General features: G+C 44.4%; 2 protein-coding genes across 2 annotated transcripts; both read left to right on the top strand.

The window, feature by feature from the left end:
- Positions 1-226: 226 nt before the first annotated feature.
- On the top strand, positions 227-6,051 carry fgf10b (fibroblast growth factor 10b; the record flags this gene model as incomplete). Its single annotated transcript, XM_079162130.1, has 3 exons — positions 227-689; positions 5,506-5,609; positions 5,860-6,051. The coding sequence occupies 3 exons, from the start codon at positions 227-229 to the stop codon at positions 6,049-6,051; spliced, it is 759 nt and encodes a 252-aa protein (XP_079018256.1).
- A 3,479-nt stretch (positions 6,052-9,530) lies between these two features.
- paip1 (poly(A) binding protein interacting protein 1) lies at positions 9,531-15,408 on the top strand. Its single transcript, XM_079160583.1, has 11 exons — positions 9,531-9,910; positions 11,067-11,218; positions 11,424-11,621; positions 11,751-11,863; positions 12,069-12,180; positions 12,783-12,908; positions 12,996-13,102; positions 13,498-13,615; positions 13,719-13,773; positions 14,404-14,488; positions 14,964-15,408. The coding sequence occupies exons 1-11, from the start codon at positions 9,718-9,720 to the stop codon at positions 15,049-15,051; spliced, it is 1,347 nt and encodes a 448-aa protein (XP_079016709.1). The 5' UTR covers positions 9,531-9,717; the 3' UTR covers positions 15,052-15,408.
- The last annotated feature ends 5,330 nt before the right edge of the window (positions 15,409-20,738 follow it).

The raw sequence follows: 20,738 nt of genomic DNA, 5'->3' as shown, positions 1-20,738 counted from the left end.
TCAGCTCGAAACACAGTGACTTGTTGAACAGTCTAGTATACAATCTAACATTGGCACGATAAAGGATTCCATCCAGGTGCTTAGTAATCCGGACTCTGCAGGGGGATCATCTCGCCCGGTCTGGACCGTGGAGGGCTCCCCTGCCTGCCCTCCAAGCCTCACCTCGCCCCCAGCAGCATGTCCCAGGCTCCGAGGCTGCCTCTAGTCCTCCACACAGCACACTACCATGATCAGATGGGCTGCTGGAGGGAGTAAGGCCGCCTCCGCCTCGTCCTGCTCCGGGGTCGGGCTAGGGGCTCGTTCTGGTCACTGGACCAGCTCCAGACTGAGGTCATCTTCAACGCTGCTCTCCCCCCTGTTTCTGCCTCTCCTGGCTGCGCTGCTGTTTTTGTCCTTCTCACCGCCCGGCGCGACATGTCACCAGCTCCGCAGAGACAGACTGAGGCTCACGGGCCCACGGACTCTCAGGGTTCCGCTGAACATTTCTGAGGCCGAGGTCGTCTCCAGGCCCAGGGCCACCGGGGGTCCCCTGGGTCGGACCGGGGGGCCGCAGGGTAGGCACGTGCGCAGCTACAATCACCTCCAAGGGGACATGCGGAGGAGGAAGCTGTTCTCCTTTCAGAAGTTTTTCCTGAGGATCGACAGGAACGGAAAGGTCAACGGAACCAAGAGCAAGGATGACCCCCTCAGTGAGTAGCTCTAACGGTGTGGATGAATGTAGAAAAATAGACGAAAGAAAAGGAGTGAGACCTCATCGATGATCTCTGCTGTAGCTTAAGTTAGATGTGACATGAACCCTCTGAGCTTTAAAACATCAGTTCATACCTTTCAAGACAGCATTTCAAGGCCTTGGTGTGTTACACCTATGAAAAAAAGCACCTGTTGATCGCTTCATGTCAGGTGTCTGTCAAATGTTCAGTTATTTTTAATGTTCATTCTTTGAACAAAAAAAAAAAAACACCAACACAAATACATAAATTGGATACACAAACACAAAACTTGACGCAAATATTGAATTTCAATAAAAAAAAAAACAGAGCTCTCTGTTCATTTTTAAAGACCGCCACCCTGGTACAGCTCGGATGAAGCAATCCCCGATTAGAGTCGTCTTTTTTTGGGGGGTTTTGTTTTAAAGCAGACATCCCGCCGATATCTCTCCTGTCCAAACACTCACACACAATGATGGTAGCTCTCAGATGGCTTAAAAAAAAGGAGCAGGGGCAGATAACCCGGCCATTATCAGGCAGTCTTCACAGCCCTGGGTAAACAGCACTGATAACCACATAGAAAACAGGGCTTGGAGGTGGGGGATGAAGGATATGCTCAGTCTCATTGATGCTTTTAGACTCTTTCTGCCCCTCTCTCTCTCTCTCTCTCTCTCTCTCTCTCTCTCTCTCTCTCTCTCTCTCTCTGTGTCTCTCCCAGCATTTCCCAACCGACCTACGTGTGTGTGTCTATATCAGCCAGCGGGCACTCACATGCTCCAGCGGGTGTGTGATCACATACAACAACACATGTGCTCGCTTATTTCCGACACACACAAACACACACACACACACACACACACACATATGTATATATATATATATATATATATATACACATCTCTCACAGCTTCTTTTGTCTCCCCCCTATCCCCCCCTGTCAGTGTATACGGAACCCTTTAATGTTCCTCTTGGGAGAGCTAAAACCACACGTTCAATCAAAGTGACTTTTAGGGGGGAAATGGCAGAATGTCAGGAGGATATGTTTGTTTTGACAAGGTCACGACAGAGGCGACTTTATTTACTGAGCGTATGACATCTCGATGCCTTTACTGCCGCTCATACGCTGGTAGCAGAGGTACACAGAGAAAGATAAAGGTGCCATCTGGAACCGAAAATGGTTCTTTAGAGTGATGCCGTAGAAGAACCATTTCTGGTTCCACAAAGAACATTTCAGACCGAGGTTCTGTAAGTAACTGTTTTATTGAATGGTTCTTTAAAAACAACGTTTAAGAAACTCTAAAGAGAACTTTAAAGAACTGGAATAGTTGCCTCAAAGAGCCATCAAAAAATGGTGCCTTGAGGCACCATTTTTGGTTCTTTGTATAACTCAAAGAAGCTTTTTTTTAAATGTTCTGCTAATTTATACCATCCCCCACCATCCAATAACTCAAACATGAATTAAGAACCATTTAATATCTAAAAGAACCACATGACAAACTTGTAGAACCATCCAGTAGATAAAACGGTTCTTTAGTTGGTGATGGTTAAGAACCATTCTTTTTCTGTGCGTAGTTTCTTTTAAGTTGTGAAACAAGGAAGTCTGACTCGGTTTGTCGTATTAGTGGCGTGTGAATTCGCCCTAAACTTTATCTTCGTTTGGGAGAAGATTTACCCCTTCTGTCTTCTTTGTTTGACCTCCTGAAACATCTCATTTTGAAGAGCGTGTTGCCCTTTTTTTTTGAGTCACTGCCGACTGAGCGTTGGGGGAGGGAGTGGGAAAAGGAGCGCACATAGTGGACTCTCTCTAGAGGCACAAGTTCATGAATGACACCGGCTGAGCATCATTGTGGCCACATCAAAGCCCGTGCGTCTTCAGTATCAATGGTTGGTGCCATCAAAAAGCCGTGTCCCGAGGGGGGGTCTGAGGACACTGTGTGTGGATTATATGCCCCCCGTATCAGGTTCTCACGGTAAAGGATACTACACAACGGCAGCTCCGGTCTTTGCTCTGTCCCCCTGGGGCTGGACATGATCCCAGGGCTGACGTCCTTTGTAGAACCTTCGATGGTCCATTGAAGTGAGAAAATATCAATTTTTATTTTTTTGCGATGAGTGGGGGGCGACTCGCCTTTTCCTAAAGCCAGAAGTTGAAAGGAAAAGACACATTTAAAAAAATAAAAAGCATATATTCCCCATGTTGTGTCTAGGAGGTGTGTGGGACGTGGAGGGTTTTCCTTTTGGGTGCTGTCTGTGGCCCCTGCGAGGACCCTGGGCTCACTGTCTGTTAAAGAGCCAGCATCCATGCCTCCCACAGATTTTATGGGGATGCCAGCGCAAAACTGTCCCACATGGCTTTCCAAGCCGGTGGGAGCCAGTGCTGAGGTTACAGAGGGGGGGGGGGGGAGGAAGGGGAGGGAGGTTGTGTTAATGTCAGCGAAGTAGCTATATCTGCGTGAACTTTGCAGCTCAGGGTGCAATATTGCTACCTAAGGCAAAGGATTGACGGTAAAAAAAGGGGTTCGGGTGGTTAAACCGCAGCTGTGATGGTGTGAGAGGGCGAGCCCTTGGCAACACGATGTGTGTGGATATGTGTGTGTGTGTGTGTGTGTGTGTTGGGGAAACCGGGGTTGTGTTTTCTGTGCTGCAGAAGGCCGGGCCGTGTGTGCGAGATGCTTCTGGATATTAATGTATATGTGAATGTGTGTGTAAGTGTGTTTCTTTGTGTTCAAAGTTCATCTCCTTTAATAAAAGCAGTGGCCTTTTGAGTGGGAGCAACAACATCACAAAAAACAACAACAGATGGTGCTTTTATGGAGGTTTGAGGAAAAGAGATGTATAGCTTCCCCTCTGAGGAGGGGAGGTAAGAGAGGGTGGATGTAAATCCTGCGTCTGTGTAAATACACTCAGTGTGGTCCCTTATCGAGTGTTATTACTATCCTGACTTACACCCCACTCCGGGTTTTTTCTGCATGGGAATGGCAACCCATTGAAAAATGTACATCCTTATTTATCTGTCAAAATGTGTATTTTGTGCAGCTACTGAACATTTTAGTTTTAAAGGAGCCAAAGTAAGAGTGAGAAACAATAAAAGCTGCAAAGCACATGTTTTTTTGGCATCCCACTGTGGGGGGGACACCTTTAATTCTCACTGGCGTTGAGCACCTCCATTACGCACAACCATTTGCTGTGGTAACTCCAAACAGAGCGCGCAAAACAAAGCAACCAGCGTGCAAAAAGACAAAACTCTTGAAGCGAAGAACGGTGAATGGATATTTTGTATAGTTTCGCAGCCAGGTTGAGTTTGCGTGCACGCTCACCTGCCACAATATCAGCTCTGTGCATGTATGTGTGTGTGTGTGTGTGTGTGTGTGTGTACATACGACCCCCGTCTCGCCCCTGCCTCCGGTGGCTGACTTTGATCAGTGATCATTACAGCCTTACTAATCCTCGCCCCACCCCCGGTCTCACTGTCATGGCTCCTCTGTCCTTCCTCTGTTCTCCCGCCTTTCATCCCTCCCATGTTTACAGAGCAGCCAGAGGACCGCCGTGGATTGTCTTACATCCGCGCTCCGTACACCGACACCCGATCCCATAAAAGAAACCGCCAGCCCTCTCAGATCTTCAATGGCCGTCGTGTCACAGTCCCCCGAAAAAACCTGCGCCCATCTTTGGACGCTTTAGACCTCCTCGCCGCCCCGAGGTGCCACCGTTTGAACTGGGAAACTGATACGGTCGAGACCCCTGCTGCTGTGTCTTTAAGAGGGGAGGGGGTGAAGGGGTGGGGGGTTGTTCCTCAACGGGGAGCACACCTGCACGCCCACCGCTGTCCACTCACATACCGGGCTGTGCGGCCTCAGAGTCCGTCCCCCCCCCCCCCCCGGTGCCACCGGAGAGTGGGTCTGACAGCAAAGCGGGCCCCGCCACACAAACAGTCATCAGACAGAGGGGGGGGGGGGGGGGGGGGCTGATCTGATCAAAGGATGTCATCGACTCTCTGGACTTCACACCCCACGCTGAAGTGTGTGTGTGTGTGCACATGTGTGCTTATCAGGATGAAATAACGACGGAAGTGGGGGAGAGGAAGTCGGGGAGGGAGGGGCATGAAATCAAACATGCCATGGGAACAGGGGAGGTTAACTACACACACACACACACGCACACACACACATACACAGGACGAGACGAGTGGGTTCTGTGGTCAAAGGACACATTAGGAAGTTATATCTCTCTGACCTCTGATAGGGAGACCACACAAACAACCACAGCTGTCTGCGGCCCAAGAATGCTCTCGTTAACTGGGGTATAAATTAGTCCCTCTAATAGCCTGGATCGCTCGCATAGGGACTTGGAGGGGCTAAATACCGAACGGGGCATAAACAACCTGAGAATCTCTGCGACATCCACCTATTAATTCTCAAACTAAGCGGCCTGCGCAGCTGGGATCTGTTGCACAGGTGTAAGCTCTAAAAGTAGCTTTATAATATCACCGAGAATGATAAACGCGCTCTGGGGATATGCAGACTTCCCATAATGAGCATGCAATATGTTGCCTGTATACATTAGTTACCCTCGCCTATGTTTGTAAAGAAAACGTAATGGATTTGTCACAGGGTGATGATTCCTCTATAATCTTAGCATCGACGAGTCGAGCCAAAAAAACGTTTTATCACCATCTGCCCTTCCTCTGTTTGTTTTTTTCTCTCAGTCGGTTCAGCTCAAACTTGTTCATAATGACACGCCAGCTCAGTCTGGACGTCGACACGTGTTGATGTGACTTGTCCTTCTGCTGACTCCCTAGGTATTCTGGAAATCACATCGGTGGACGTGGGAGTGGTGGCCATCAAAGGGCTGAACAGCAACTTCTATCTGGCCATCAGCAGGAAGGGAGAGCTGTACGGAGCGGTTAGTATCCGGGTCAAGGGGTCAATCTGGACGAGAGAGAGAGAGATGGACTCTCCTGTCCTTATCAAAGGAGGCCTTATCTTTACTCGTCTGGCTGCCGGGTCAACTCCGAACATGCGATGTCGATGAAAGTTTAGGGAACAAGCGAGCTACCACGAGCAACTACAATAGATTTGCAAAATCAAATGACCTGTGCTTGGCCTTAAGCTGACACGACGGGGTTATAACTCTAAACCTTTTCTGCTTCCAGAGGGAGTTCGGCGTCGACTGCACCCTGAAGGAGCGGATCGAGGAGAACGGCTACAACACGTATGCGTCGGCCGAGTGGAGGAACAAGAAGCGGCAGATGTTCGTGGGCCTGAACGTCCACGGGAAGCCGCTGAGGGGGAAGAAAACGCGCAGGAAGAATACGGCCACCCACTTCCTCCCGATTATGGCGTGAAACTTTGAGGACTCCGACTGGAGGAGGAGGAGGAGGAAGAGTAGGAAGAGGAGGAGGAGGAGGAGGAGGAGGAGGAGGAGGAGGACATGCAGCACTGGACAGAGACTTTTCAATACTGGAAGAAAAGAAAAAGCTGTTAAATAAAAAGACATTCGCTGAGAAATCTCTCGTTTGGAAACAAGGCACTAACACTGTTATGCGGAAAAAGAAAAAAGAATGACGGTCTCTGCTGCTGGTTGAGACTTTATTTTGGTGGGAGATAATGATATCTGTGTTTTCTGTGGCACGGGGATGCAATATTTATCCTTTTTTTTTTTTCCTGTGCCAAACAGTTTGCAACTGGAGTATATGTGTGTGACGTGGACGACGCAGAGAATCCTGTCCCGGCTCACGTACTGTGCTAGAAATGCAGGAGATGTTATTTATAGTCCGCATTCTCCCCGTGAGACCCCAGATAATCTGCGACAGAGATAGAAAACTTTGATTGAAACGATCGGTCGGTCTGTCACGACAGCATTAAACACTAGCGGACGCGACACATTTAAAGCAAATGTTTGATACTTAACCACTGCGTTTTGACTGTATTGTAATGATTAATTTATTTTTGTGAAATATTTAACTGGCGGGGAACACTTACAAGGCAAGCATTCCTTTTGCATTCTCTTACTTTTTATAGGAACTCTGTCACGTGGAAATAAAATACAGTTTTCTCCTCCGCAACGCGCTCGTCTCACTTCCTCTAAAACATCCAACAGAATACTGACTTCACTGAAGGAGAACGTTTTTCTCACAAGCGGTGGGGGAACGCTGGCGAACGCTCAGGTCACGGTGAGTCTTATCTCTGCGGTAGGACGGGACGGAAAAGGCAACTAGCCAGATATTCCATGTGGCAACCATTGCACTAATGATTAGTTCCCAAACACGCAGACCCACCGCAACAAAATGGGAGGGAGGAAACTTCCGTGGTATGGCCTATAGTAGATGCTGACATAATTTCCTAATATCGGCCCATTACTGCGGAGCTGCAGCAGCACAGATGCTGATAGCACAAGCAAATTCAGTCATGTTGGTCTGCATCACTGCTGCCAAATAAGCTTCCAGAGGGCCTTTTAAAGGGGAGTATCCGAGTGTGTGTGTGTGTGTGTGTGTGTGGAGGCATAAAATGTGAACGAGAGATATGACCTGTGTCTGACCACCCACTTCCCCTTAGTAATCATCTGCAAACACACTAATCAATGACAGCTGCCTCGATGCCAGATCAAAAGAGACGTGGGGAGAACATTAACACCACAGGCTTCCTTCCGGGCCTCATGTTCTCCTCTATAACCCCGCCCCTCTGAACTTCGCGTCACGCGGGCAGAGACGCGGAAAAAGTTGATGGGGAGAGCCGGCGGAAGACAGGGGGAGGTCGAGAGACGATTCCCAAATTCATCCAAGTCGGCCTCCAGCGACTTCAGATTGGAAACGAGAAAAAGCGCCCGCGTGAACAGCGGGAGTCCAGAAAGCATGGTGCTGCTCTTTAATGGCCGCTCAAGGAATCGCCGCGACGAATGATTAACGCGGAGGAATGCCGCGGTGCATTATTCCCTCATGACAGTCAGGGCTAGTGGCAACATATGGAATAATATTCCCGTGCACAGCACTGTCCGCTGCATTTGCAATGTGGCGGGGCTGCTTGCACCGATGCTCCGAGGCCACATTCACTACAGCGTCCTGTGGATAAACCTTAAAAACTCAAATGTGTTTTGATTTTTGTGTTTTTCCTGCACTTATATTTCTAAACTAAAAGGGCGAAAACAAGTATAGTATAGTATAAAAAAAAATATACAAAACATACAGTAGCACTGTGTTTTCCTAGATTTGTTTATAACAGTTAAAAAGATTACCAGGAAACCTGAAATTTAACTTTTTTTGGGAGGCATTTAAAACCTTTGCTGATGAGCAAACACCAATCATTTGTCACCTTGTGCATTCCTGACATTTGTGAATGTTTGAACTCCCTTTCAAGACACTGGCATAAGACATAATAACCTCGAATAGGGGCAGTAATCAGAGTGGGTTCTACGCACTTCTGGCAAAAGAAATTCTCCGTGGCATAATGTGAGCCAGCTTTGGGAAACAAGTGGAAAATGACTGGAGGCTGGAACAACTAATGAATACTTAGACTGAGAGCTCTGGTGCAACACATGTTTTATAGTGGGCAGCTACTGAGAGCGCGCGGGGATAGACGGGCACTTCTAAAGGGGTCGCACAGGTCCAGGATCTTAAATATGTCAAAGCATATTTTAGATCAGTATTATGTCTTCTAACAACCACTGCCAAAACCCACAGACACTCTGCAGACACTCAAGTCATGTTGTCTTTATTCCTTTTCTGGAAATGTTCACACCCTAAGCAGGAGTTCCATAAAATCAAACTATTCGGCATAGTTATTTATTTATTTTTAAAGGCAAACAATTGTTTTCAATTAATGTGACTGTGAAACTAAGATAGAAATCAAGAGGTTTGTTATTTCTCCACCAGAATTCCTGGCAGTGTGAGATAAAAAAGAAAAGAAAACAGCATTAAGAGAGATGTACCATATAAAATGTTTCAATGCAACTTGAACAAGTGAATTAATAAAAAATGATGTGATCAGATTTGATTTACAGATGTTCAAGGGGGGCTTGGGGAGATGAAATCACAATCTCAGTATCTTTGAGACAGTGGTTATATTGAATGATGGTCAGGAACCAGATCTTTACAAAAAATACCTAAAGTACTTGAGTATTCCCATTTTATGCTACTTTATACTTCTACTACAATTCAGGTAGAAATGTTATAATTTTCATTCCACTGCATCCTGAATGAAATAATCTTATAAACTACTTCCTAGAACAACTATAACAATTAAATGCATACTCACATAGATACAATAATAATAAAACATTAACATGGGGATTTTTTTCTTTATGATCAGTGCTTTCATTTTAATCTTTCTAGTAATACTTCTGTACTTTTAGGGACAGTACGAAAATGATTAGGGTGGAGAGGGGAGGCAGAATCCTATATTTCTCTTTTCATAAAAATAAAAACATAATAATAATACAATTCTAAAAAGCAAAACCATAGTCAGTGTTGGTTTTATTGGACACTTATTTCTCTAAAGGGAAGAATTGATCTGGGAGGAGAAAAAATTAAAAGACCCTCATCAGAAAAAGAAGAAGACAGTAAGAAGAAGAAAAACAATAATTTGTGTACAGTATTCAAGTAAAGTTATGAATGCAGAACTTTTAAGTATAAAGTAATATGTATGCAAATATATTTGTGGTATTTAGGCATTTTCTTACCACCACTGATGATCTCTATATTCCAGTCTGCACCATGCACCGTTTATAGCTTAGTTTCCACTCCACGCCACTAGAGGGCGAGAGTTTAATTTTGATATCCCACACTGTCGCGGATAATCAGCTACAGTGAGTTTGTTGTTAAAGGAAGTGGCCAAAGAGAAGTTGTGTATATACTGTGGCACTTGCCGTTAGAGATAAAAGCCATCATGAAAGAGAGATAGGGCGTGCTTTGTTGTGATAAAACACAAGCAACGACTGCTACGCAAAACAAAAAAGCAGTGAACAACATTTCTCCATCTTTCTTTCTGATGCTGCTTTGAGAGTGAAGCGAGCAGTCATGGACGAGAGTTTTGACCGAGCTCCCGGAGCGGGAAGAACCCGAAATGTCCTCGCGGACCCCAATAACACCGCTGGTGGTGGTGACACCAAAGGCACGCTGTTCAACCAAAGGGAGCCGTTGAGGCAGCCGCGAACTTCCCCGCCTTTTGGCGACAACAACATTAGCACGGCTGACGTCATGGCTGGTGGAAGTAAGGAGCCGTCAACTAGCTAGCTAACGACACCCGAGCTAACTGCTAATTTACTAGCTAACGCTACTTTCAGATTCGATTTCATTTCCCGTTAAATGTCACGCGCTGGCACGGTCACTTAGGGCCCAAACTGTGTTTGGCTGAATTGAATAGTCGCCACACAGTTCCTCCTGACACTTCTTCTGATAAGTGTCAGGATTATACGATACTCGTTTAACCTGTTCTAAATATTTAATTAGCTTGCTAGCTGCTAAATACCATTAATGTTAGCTAGCCTTAGCATGTTGGCGTTGCGACATGCACCTGTTGGGATTGTTGTTTCATGTGAGGTAACGCAGCTTCTAAATAAAGCTCCCGCTCAGATGTCACATAGTTGATTCGTTACGTTCGTCACTTAAAGCTGTCTTACCCAGCTACAACTTTAGAGAGATAACGTTGGCTATAGCTAACCTAACAATATGAACGTAGAATCATTAGTTTCCCTTCTGTTATTGTGGCTGGCGCTAAGAAATAAGGAAGTAAAGTGAGATGGCGTATAAGTTAAAACAATACCATATTCTGTGCGTATCATTTGTAAAACGCTTTATCAGAACGAGTCTGATGTTTTGACAATTGGAGGCCCTATTGTGATCTTTTTCTAAAGGACCCCTTGTCTCTGCATGGTCGTGGTCAAAACCACGTGATTGCATAGGCAGGTTAGAAATGCACAACCTGTGTTAAACTGCATACTTCTGGTATCAACCAAAACGTTTTGGTATTTCCTTCTGAAAAAAATAACACCATATCACTCCATCACCACAGTCCATAGCCAGCACGATCCAGTACTAATTTATGTGATGACTGCCAACCAACCACAGATATTGCACCACTAGGTTTATGTGCAACTACGTACTGTGTATTATTCTGTACTGTATTGTGTCTTTGCACTCTACAAACATCAGCTTCTCCTATTGAATTATTGTACTTTATAAGCATTGCAGGACAGTGCTGTATTGTATTGTATTTTGTTCTGTTTGTCGTGGCTCTATGCCACAGGCAGACAATATCTTTGAATTCCCGCCAGCCTTTCCTTAGAGAGAATTGGCCCATGTTGGATGAGTGGTGTCACACACAACAAAGACTGACAACGCCTTTCTTCTTCTTTTTTTTTGTTCAGGTTTTAAAAGACAGAGCAAACCCCAACAAAGTGCTAACGCCAACAGTACACCTGCCTCCAGAGGTTTAAACGAAGTGGACTCCGTGGTCAAGTCATCGAAGCTTTCTGCCAGTGCAGCAGAGTTCGTCCCCTCTGCAGTGAACCCGTACGAAGTAAGAAGAATTTACAGAAGCCATTTTTAAACATTATATTGTAATTGTTCTCTTCACTTCTGATGTTAGTTTCCAAGGAGAATTTAGGAAATGTGTCCGTAGCGCATTCCATCAAAAATACAATTGAAATGATCAATTATTTTCTATTAGAAAGAGAAAGTGGCTCTGTGTTTTCTATTTAGTTATTTGTGTATTTATTTAATAGGACCCCTCGTTTTATGACGACGACGAAAGCTATTACGGTGAACCGACCTTGGCTGAAACGGTCGCAGACTTCCTTGGCCACCTGAGCTCCTCACCGGGGTCCTTTGAGTTGGATGTGGAACACATAACTGGCATGCTCAACTCCTGGGTTACCACTGAAGAACTGCTGAACGAGCTGGTGGAACTGATCTACACACAGGTATGGGGAGACGCGTTCAGTCCTCATTTAACTATTTGTGTATCAGAAACCAAACCTTTCCAAACATGACATGCACGTTAAATGTGAAGATGCATGTTTCTGATAAAACACACAACTTTTTCATTGCAGTCTACTGCCATTCCTAACTTCGCTTACACTGGGGCCAGGCTGTGTAACTACCTGTCCCATCATCTCCATGTCAGCCCGCCGAGCGGCAACTTCCGCCAGCTGCTCCTGAAAAGGTGATTTATTTCTGTCTGGTTTAAATTGATGTTTAGGGGCACGACCATGAATCCCCCTCTGCTTTTCATGGTAACACAATTTTCCTATAATTACATTGTTCAAAAAGGTTAAAAGCAGTAGAAAATGTTGGTATCACACGAGCAGTAGTAGAAGTAGAAATCTGTTTTAAGCTCCATTAAATAAGATTACTGTTGTCTGCCGTAGATGTCAAACAGAATTTCAACAGAGGGACGCAGCGGTTGGAGGAAACCCGGAGACTCAGAAGAAATTCCACTCCTATGTGCTCTTTCTGGGAGAGCTCTACCTAAACCTGGAGGTAAGCTGTTCTCTTTGAGGCCGCGTTCCTACGGTTATAAAAAAAAAAAATTGACTTCTGTTGTTGAGGGGGCTACATGCTGCCCTGGTGGCACTGAGGGAAACACGTAGCTGGGTTTTTAGCTTGCTAGTTCGGCAGACAGCTGACGGTAGGTGTGCAGTTGTGGTGTCTATATTGTGAATTCCTGGTTATTATATGTTCATCTGCAATGTTCTCTTAAAGTGTAGGGAAGTAGCGCATAACATGAAGTGGTTAAGCTACGTTTGAGTCAATAATTGACGACTGTCCGTGCTTCGCTGTAAAAGCCTCCAGAGGACGTAGTTGAGGACTTTTTCGCGTCTATTCATTTTGAAAGAGCGACGGCAATCGGGGAAACTTCATCACTCCAAATCGTCATCACTCAGTGAGTCAAGGACAGACGTTGGTGTTTATAGAGTTGTCCCCGCTTCAGTCCAGCCCCTCAAAAGACAAAACAAACCAAACTATATACACCTTCTAGAATTGCTGCCTACCATTAGGATGTCTGGTACTGCTGCAACACCAGAATACTACTCGGCGCGCCTTCAACCTTCTCATTTGATTTTTATGCCATTTTCTTTTAGGTAAAGAGCGTAAAAGGACCTCCAAACCGAGCAGATATCCTCCTCGGTGCTCTGAAAGACCTGATGAACAGTCTGTTCTCCAAGCCTGTGGATGCAAATCTCATCTGCGCCGTCAAGCTGCTAAAGGTTTCACATCTCATGTAGATCATTTTACAGACTTGTGGGTAGCTCCACTTTTCAGGCAGGTACTGAGAATGTGTTTTTAATTCCCAGCTGACGGGCTCCATCCTGGATGACGCGTGGAAAGAGAGGGGAAAACCGCACATGGAGGAGCTGATCCATAGAATAGAAACTATTCTACTGGACGCCACCTGCAGCCGGTGTGTATACCAATGTGCTCTTTAGTGTGCAGCGGCTACTTAAGGCTTATGATAAAGGTAACTTTAGATTTAAAAAAAAAAAAAAGGTTTGAAACATGCTGTTGCACCCGAGATGCTGTCCAGTGTTGAAGACAATCATACATCAAAGCACTTTGGAAGAACAGATATTCTTTGACAAAAACAATCAAGTGTGTAATGTTGTTACATTTGAGAGATGAAACCAATGTGTACTGTAGAGTTTTAGCTTTCCAACACACATACACACACGGACCTTGCATCGTCATTCAAAAGTTTGCCATAAACTGGCTGAAGTGCCCAAAAGCCATACGGTTCAGAGTTCAACCCTCATCGACAGCCTGGCTGAGACTTCTTGATGTGGCCGTTTTTGTCATCAGGGATGTGAGACAGATGCTTCTGAAGCTGGTGGAGTTGAGATCGAGCGACTGGGGCCGAGTCCGCGCCGCCGCAGCGGCCAGCAACGCCACGCCAGACAACGACCCCAACTACTTCATGGTGAGTGTCGACCGTACCGTAATCCAACTCTACGTTTCTTCTTTATACCTCCCGCCCTCTACATTACCTGTGGTTCATGGAATTCGTTTTTTCCTCTTCTCAGAATGAACCGACGTTCTACACAGAAGATGGGACTCCTTTTACAGCAGCAGACCCCGGTGAGTCTACCGTGTTGTCAACCGTGGACATGCAAGTTTATCGTGATGTCGGTAATAAATGTAAAAAAATCCACTCCGGATTAATGTGAAGTCATGTCTGTTTTAGTTTATGCGCGCACATGAAATGGCTAGACGACCAAAATGAAATGTCTGAAAGTGTAACTCTTCTTCCTCTTGCAATTGCTTCTCATATCTAACTGTGTTATTACAAGTAACTATATGAAACAATGCTTTTGTACGTAAAGTAATGAATCTGTTTTATAAATGGAGCGTTCACCTTGATATTAGACAGTTTTCTGAGAATATAAATATAAAAGACAGTTGGTCAGTCAAGTAAACTGTTTTTCTTAAATGCATTAATATGTTTATTATTACACAACTATTTCTTTTAAACACAAGTAAAGGCTGCTGGTAGAGAAATGGAGGAGAATGCTGTCGTTAGTCGTGAACGTTTCCACATTAACACTCAACATTATCATTTTAGATACAAATGTTTGCTATAAATTCACATCGTGGCTTGACTCGCCCTTCGCTACTCTCCTCAGGCGTTGAATAAGTCCTTTAGATTGTCAGAAAGTCCTCTGCTACTTTGAAATGAGAAAAGAAACGTCGTTGTGTTGCTTTTTACAGACTATGCTGAGAAGTACCAAGAGATTCTGGACCGGCAGGACTATTTCCACGATCTCGATGGAGAAAATGGAAATGAAAGTGAAATGTAAGAACATATAATGGGGTTGACACCTCATAGATGGGTCATGTGTGCCGTTTACATTTTTCATTAGGTCACAGACACCCACTTTACTGCTTATACTGCACTTTAAAGATGATATTATCTGATATTGCAGTACTTCTGTGGGTTGCTATTGGACCCAAACCTGTAAAAGTTCAACCCGTACCCCCCATGCTGGTGCACCTCCAGTCATGTGACTGCATAGCGACTTCACCTGGGGGGGCCCCTGGGCTTGGTGAATGCGTTTTGAGCGGCCCACAATGCAACAGATTCAGCTCATTGCCTCAGATTCAGTCTAGTCAGCAGTTGGGCGTGAAAGAGGGCTTAGCTCGCTCCCGTCCTCTGTCTCTCAGACCTGTAGGTCCGTGAGATCGTCAACTACGTACACATGTTGTAGGTTGTGTTAATATTAGCACGTTGGCCTAAAGAAGTAACTCCCGTTGCTCTGCTGTGTTCACAGATACGACTCCGAAGACGAGATGGAGCCCGAGATGGAAGAAGCCTTTGAGAGCTTTTGTTTAGAAACGGAGAGGAAACGGCAACAATGACGCCAAGAGTGAGAATCTGTGACGCCCGACGGGTGCACACTGTACTTTTCCCACTCAACTTGCTGGAATGTTGAAAAAGCAAAGGAAGCTAGCATCCGATAGGTTCAAACTTTCATTTTTATTGTAAACAAGCATTTTTAACGGAAAAGAGAGATGTTCGTAGTGTCACTTCTGACACAATTTTCTCAGTCGGCGTGGATTAGGGAATGGGGGACAATCAGCAGGTTGAATTGTTCGAAATATTCAAGGTATTGACGAATTTCTTTTTTCTGACATGAAAGTTCTCTAATTATTTCAGAAACATATTTCTTTAACGCCTAAACTAAATGCCAAGAGGGAAATGGTGTGCTGTGTTTTTTTTTTTGTGGGGGGGGGGGGGGGGGGGGGGGGGGGGGATCTTTTCTGAAAGGCAGATTCATCAAACGTGTGCATAATTTGTGAAATACTAATGAATGCGCCTCACATAGAGTACCGGTCAAAGAACTCAAGTCATTGTCAGAGACGCTTCATCTTCATGTGAAATGCACTGTAGGGGGGTGGTTGCTTTATTACACATACGATGCATAAACAGCCTTCATCTACACTGATGAGGTAATGGTGTCTCGTGTCTGATGGCCAATATTTAACACTATATTCAAGGCTGTTCACATGTTAATCTGGCTGCAGTTCATTGAAGTGGTCAGGAACTCTGCGAAAAGCTGCTCGGTTTGGAAAATGATTTAAAAAGAAATGCTTAAGTTTAGTCACAAACTGGGAAGTGAATATTGGATAAAACTCTTTTTATATATATATATACACACACACACACACACACACACATCTTTATGGGGCTAAAGTCAACATTTTAAAAAGTATTCAATAAAATGTCCAGAATTCAGAGAATTGGCATAACGGATCAACTGAAAGACTGTTTACTAGCAATCCATGAAGCCCATACAAAGGAATGTTTAATAGTTTGTAAATATTATTTATGGTATTGTTTGCCTGCAATAAATTCTTTATAATGTGAGATTTGATTTGCCCGATTTGTCTTCGAGCCTTCTGGAGGTTGAAGCCGAGGTCCATTGTGACTTTGGAACGGCCAGAGATGTGAAGCGATCACAGGCAGAGTTACACTGAGTTACCAGTTCATTAGGTACATCACAACTACTTCATACTCTAGAATAGTAATTCTAACTATTGTTAGACTTATAATGGTCTTCTTTTTTTGACACCATCAGTTTTCTGTCAATGAAAGAAGACCATATAGTATTTAATCAAACCCAAACTTACTGTTTGCTCTTTAATCTAATTGACTGTTGGTGCCGTTACCTGCTGTATAGATGTTTCCTATAAACTGTCCCTCTAGTCTTACGACTGAGAATAAGGTGTAAAGTCTCTGGTTTCTTAACACAAGCGTGGAAGGGAACATAGCATATGTAGATACAGTACTTTAAGTCATTTTTTAATAACTGAATACAATATTTTCTATTTAGTGTTTTACTTAACGCCAGCCTTTCAGATGTGTTGAGTACATCTAGTGAGTGAACATCAAGAGTGTTTAAACTATATTTGAAAGTGCTTCAAGTTTTCAACAACTCATTCCACCAAACGAGGGTAAAAAAAAAAAGGTTCAAGCTACAGAATGAGGCAAGGTCGGCGGTTCGATCCTTGGTTGCTACGTGTCCTGTGTCGAAGTGTCCCTGAGCAAGACACTGAACCCCTAACTGCTCCCTGGGCACATGTCATGGGCAGCCCACTGCTCCCTGTATATACATGGATGGGTCAGATGTAGAGAACACATGTCCCCACTGTGGGACTAATAAAGGATTGTTTAAAAAAAGAAAAGAAGAAAGATCCTGTCAAAGTGAGCACATTATTTTAAAGCCTTTGCCTCCACCTGGTGGTCAAGTTGAGTAATATTTATTTTTGCTAATGACATTTTTATTATTTTTTTCACAATAACGTAATTTTGTTAAAGGCATGAGCTTTGTAAAATAATTAAAATAAGCATAACTGTAAAAAATTAAAACAAATAAAAACCAAATGACAGAAGATGAAATAGAATAAAGGAGAAATACAATTTTGTATTAATAAATGATTTAACTCTTGGTACTGAGCAAAAATCTTAATAACTGACTTTAAAAAGAGCATTTCTTTACCCATTGTGATGTTGCTAATTGAGTAAAGGGTTAATTAATTTACAGTCGCATCGTGCAGATCAGTTGCAGCAAGAAAAGAAGATGGTGAAGAGTCCAAACATTTAAGATGAAGACCTGCTAGGCCCAATCCCAATGTCCCCCCTTACGGACTTTGAGGCGCGCTCCCGCGAAGTTCGTGAGGGTTTAGGGATGTCCCACTGTCATATCATCAAGTCTTTGCGGGCTCTCTAGCAGACATTTTTTAGCCCTTTATGAACCCTTTACGTAAGTCAGCATGACTTAGCCTAAGGGAATTACCCACAAATCATTGCAATGTGACGTTAAACACGGAGTAACCAGTGGACGCATGGAGACGTAAAAAAAAAAGGTAAACAAAGAGGACGGCTCACGTGCGTTCAGCCTGGAGTATTACATTTACTCAGAAACATTAACATTAAAGATGGAACAAACAATAAACATGAAATCAGAGAATATTTATTTATTTATTCATCAAATATTTGATTTTGTCATTTAAGCTGTTTTGACAAAAATTTGTAAATAGATTATATGAAGTTAGCTCTCATCTTGTGAGGAGAGAGCCTGAAGACGTTCAAATCAGGGAGTACAAAGTATTTTTTCTCGTTTCCATGGTAACGTGATGTGTTGCAGCAAAGTGCTGTCCCATTCGTATTTACACCATTTCAAGCCCTCACAGCCTCTCACACTCACCACTTACCAGGTGACGTCAGTAAGTCCTTGAGGGTTCAGGGTTTGAGGCTTTAGGGAGGACATTGGGATTGGGCCAAGAGCTTTGGGGTGGATGTCAACATGGCGGTGCAGAACAACTTCCGGTTGGAGCGAGGAAATGACAATGAAGAGACTTGGGATGTAGTGTGCCGTCTAAGTCGCCATGGCGCAAATTTGTCAAGTGTTGCTTAGAATGGCCTCGAAAAATTCTTAGCGGTTGCCTGAGCTCAGAGGAAAATGTCAAACAGACATACCATGACATTGCCTTATCCTCCAACGCACCACAGCTATTTTCCTCGCTACAATGAAATACTGTAGCTGTTTAGTGCAGGTTTGCACTTCCCAAGTACTGAGCCACCCAGTTATTTAAGCTGCGTAACATAATAACCTCATCAACCCTGGTTCCAGCCTCGCTCGGGACCTTTTTGGTTGTTGCGTGTCACCCCGTCTCACACCGGGGGGTCAAAAACCAAAGTCTCAAAGCTAGGTGGCATACTTTAGTGTGGTTGTCATGTTTTTTAGCATACTGTTTCACTCTACTTTCATTTTTCAACGTGTAAATTGTTAGCATCTGCCAGTTGCTCCTACTGCATTATTATTGCCAACGAGCCTAAAGACTGATCTCTGCGTACTGTTTTACCGTAAATGTACACCGCAGCCTCTCTTCTCATTATCTGGGAGAACAGAAATGATTTGCGCGTGAGAGTGAGTGTGTGTCGTCCATAAAGGATGTTGAGGAGGCACACAGCACAGGGCTGATATCTTAATCTGCAAACCACTGGCTGCCTGCTCATGACTTGCGTAAAAAAAGAAAGCATCGTCATGCTCCAATTTTTGTGCTTCTCTTGGGGATTGTTGGAAATGCACATACAAATCGAACATGTTTTTTTTTTTGGAGGGGTGGGGGGGTTGAGGGGTCATGTGACAGGACGGTAGCTTCACCCACAAGTCCACCACCGTGTCTGTGTGCAGTCAGTGACTCGTGAGCCCTCTCTTATCCCGCCGGTCTGGCTCACAAAGCAACAGGGAAGACCAGGGGCCTTAGATTCCCATTGGTCAGCAGATGGGTGCTAAAAAGGGATTAGCTCTGTGCTACAGTCCAGTCACCCAGGCCTCTGTGTGTGTGTGTGTGTGTGTGTGTGTGTGCGTTTCTGTATCTACACCTGCGTCTCTGGATATATTGCATAGTGTGGTTTTAATAAACCACACATGAATTGATAAGACAAAAGCAGTAAAGCAGCAATGTTTTTCTACCTGCGAGCATAATTGTATGAAAGCTCGAGGGACAAAAAAAAAAGTCTGTGACTCTAAATCACCGTCAAATGATTTAATGTTGTTGAGATGAAGTCCAAGGCTGAGGTTTGACAATGTTTCCCTTTAATCAGAGAGGTGCTGAGGATCTGTAGTATAGTTCTGTAATGATAAACACCTGGTTGAATGTCATTTTCCAAAGAAATCAAGTCCAAACCTGGAGAAAAACTACTCAACAGAAGCAAGTGGGAAAATCCTTTCTAAAAAAAATACAAAGGCCTGTCCTGTGATTATGAATGGTGTCCAGACATCCAGGTCAACATCAAATGATTCACGGTCGTCCTCCTCTGTGGGGATTTTTAATGACACACTGCTCCGTTACGTCACTGACCCGACAGGAAACCTAGGGCACAGACTTTGCTCCTTCAAGAGCCGTCCTTAGATTGTGCAAGATAATTCAACAGAGTGAGCTGCCTGAAACTCTGAGGGAAAGAATGTGTACAGATGAAGGAATGCAGCGTTCTCTTAAAGGGAGAGGGGATTGTAGTTCTGGCGAAGTAGCATCACAAGCGAGTCGTGCCAACGCAATTGTCAGAAAAGAAGATCAGCCTCTTCCAGGAACCGAACCGCATCACCGCACCACACAAATGCTTGTTACCGGTTCATTTGGAATTCTTAAGGTGCTCCGGGTCACCGGATGACTTGCACACGAATCATGTCTGCACAAACAGCAGTGGGGGCGTGGGGTGGGGTGTGTGTGTGTGGTGGGGGGGGTTCTGCTGCTGAATAAGGTTGTGTGTTGTTGCACACGAACCCATTAGCTGAATCACACAGCAGAGGGTGTTGGGTCCTCGGTGTATCTGTGTGTAACATCAGAATAATGTTTTCATCTGCCTCACTACTAACTCTCCACCAGGGCTCGTGTGAAAAAGGGAGGTTCGCAGGCGGGCTTTGAAGATCTGGCTTTTAATGAATGTTTGTGGTCGCTGATGTGAAAGTGTAACGTTTGACAACTTATCGGGCACGCCTAAGTTCATAACTGTGATTTAAGATGACCCACTTTGAAGGGTGGAGATATAGCTGATGCTGTTCGACTCGTCTTTGTTATTAGAGAGTATAGGTTCATTGGTCTAAAGCAAGGACGGCAACACGGAAGCATCAAGTCAGCGTCATAGGTGTACTGTTACCATACTGTTGGGAATACATTTCATCTAATTAGACAAAATAATTCAGTAATGTCCAGATTTGACACCACAAACTGACGCTGCTTCTTTGCTCAGACAGTCGTCACTTTTCCGACAGACTGTCTCAATTAAGGGGAGGTAATCAGGGGCGTAGATATAGACAGTGCAGGCGCTGTGGTTGCACTGGGGCCTGTGGGATGGGGGGACTTTGAGAGAACAGGCACATGCAATGTGAATCAGATTGCTGGGATCGGAGAGTAGAACACATATTAAAGAATCAGAATCAGAATCAGAATCAGAACCGTTTATTGCCATAGTATGTTGAACATACAAGGAATTTGACATGACGGGAGGTGCATAACATTTAACAATCAACAACAATCAG

The sequence above is a fragment of the Pholis gunnellus genome (assembly GCF_910591455.1).
Source record: "Pholis gunnellus genome assembly, chromosome: 6".
Lineage (NCBI taxonomy): Eukaryota > Metazoa > Chordata > Actinopteri > Perciformes > Pholidae > Pholis > Pholis gunnellus.
This window is presented reverse-complemented; position numbering and strand designations above follow the sequence as displayed.

Coding starts and splice junctions, on each gene's coding strand:
- paip1 (XM_079160583.1), top strand. CDS start 9,718: ATGGACGAGAGTTTTGACCGAGCTCCCGGAGCGGGAAGAACCCGAAAT. Junction 13,774..14,403: donor TTTTACAGCAGCAGACCCCG/GTGAGTCTACCG, acceptor TGCTTTTTACAG/ACTATGCTGAGAAGTACCAA. Junction 14,489..14,963: donor AATGGAAATGAAAGTGAAAT/GTAAGAACATAT, acceptor CTGTGTTCACAG/ATACGACTCCGAAGACGAGA.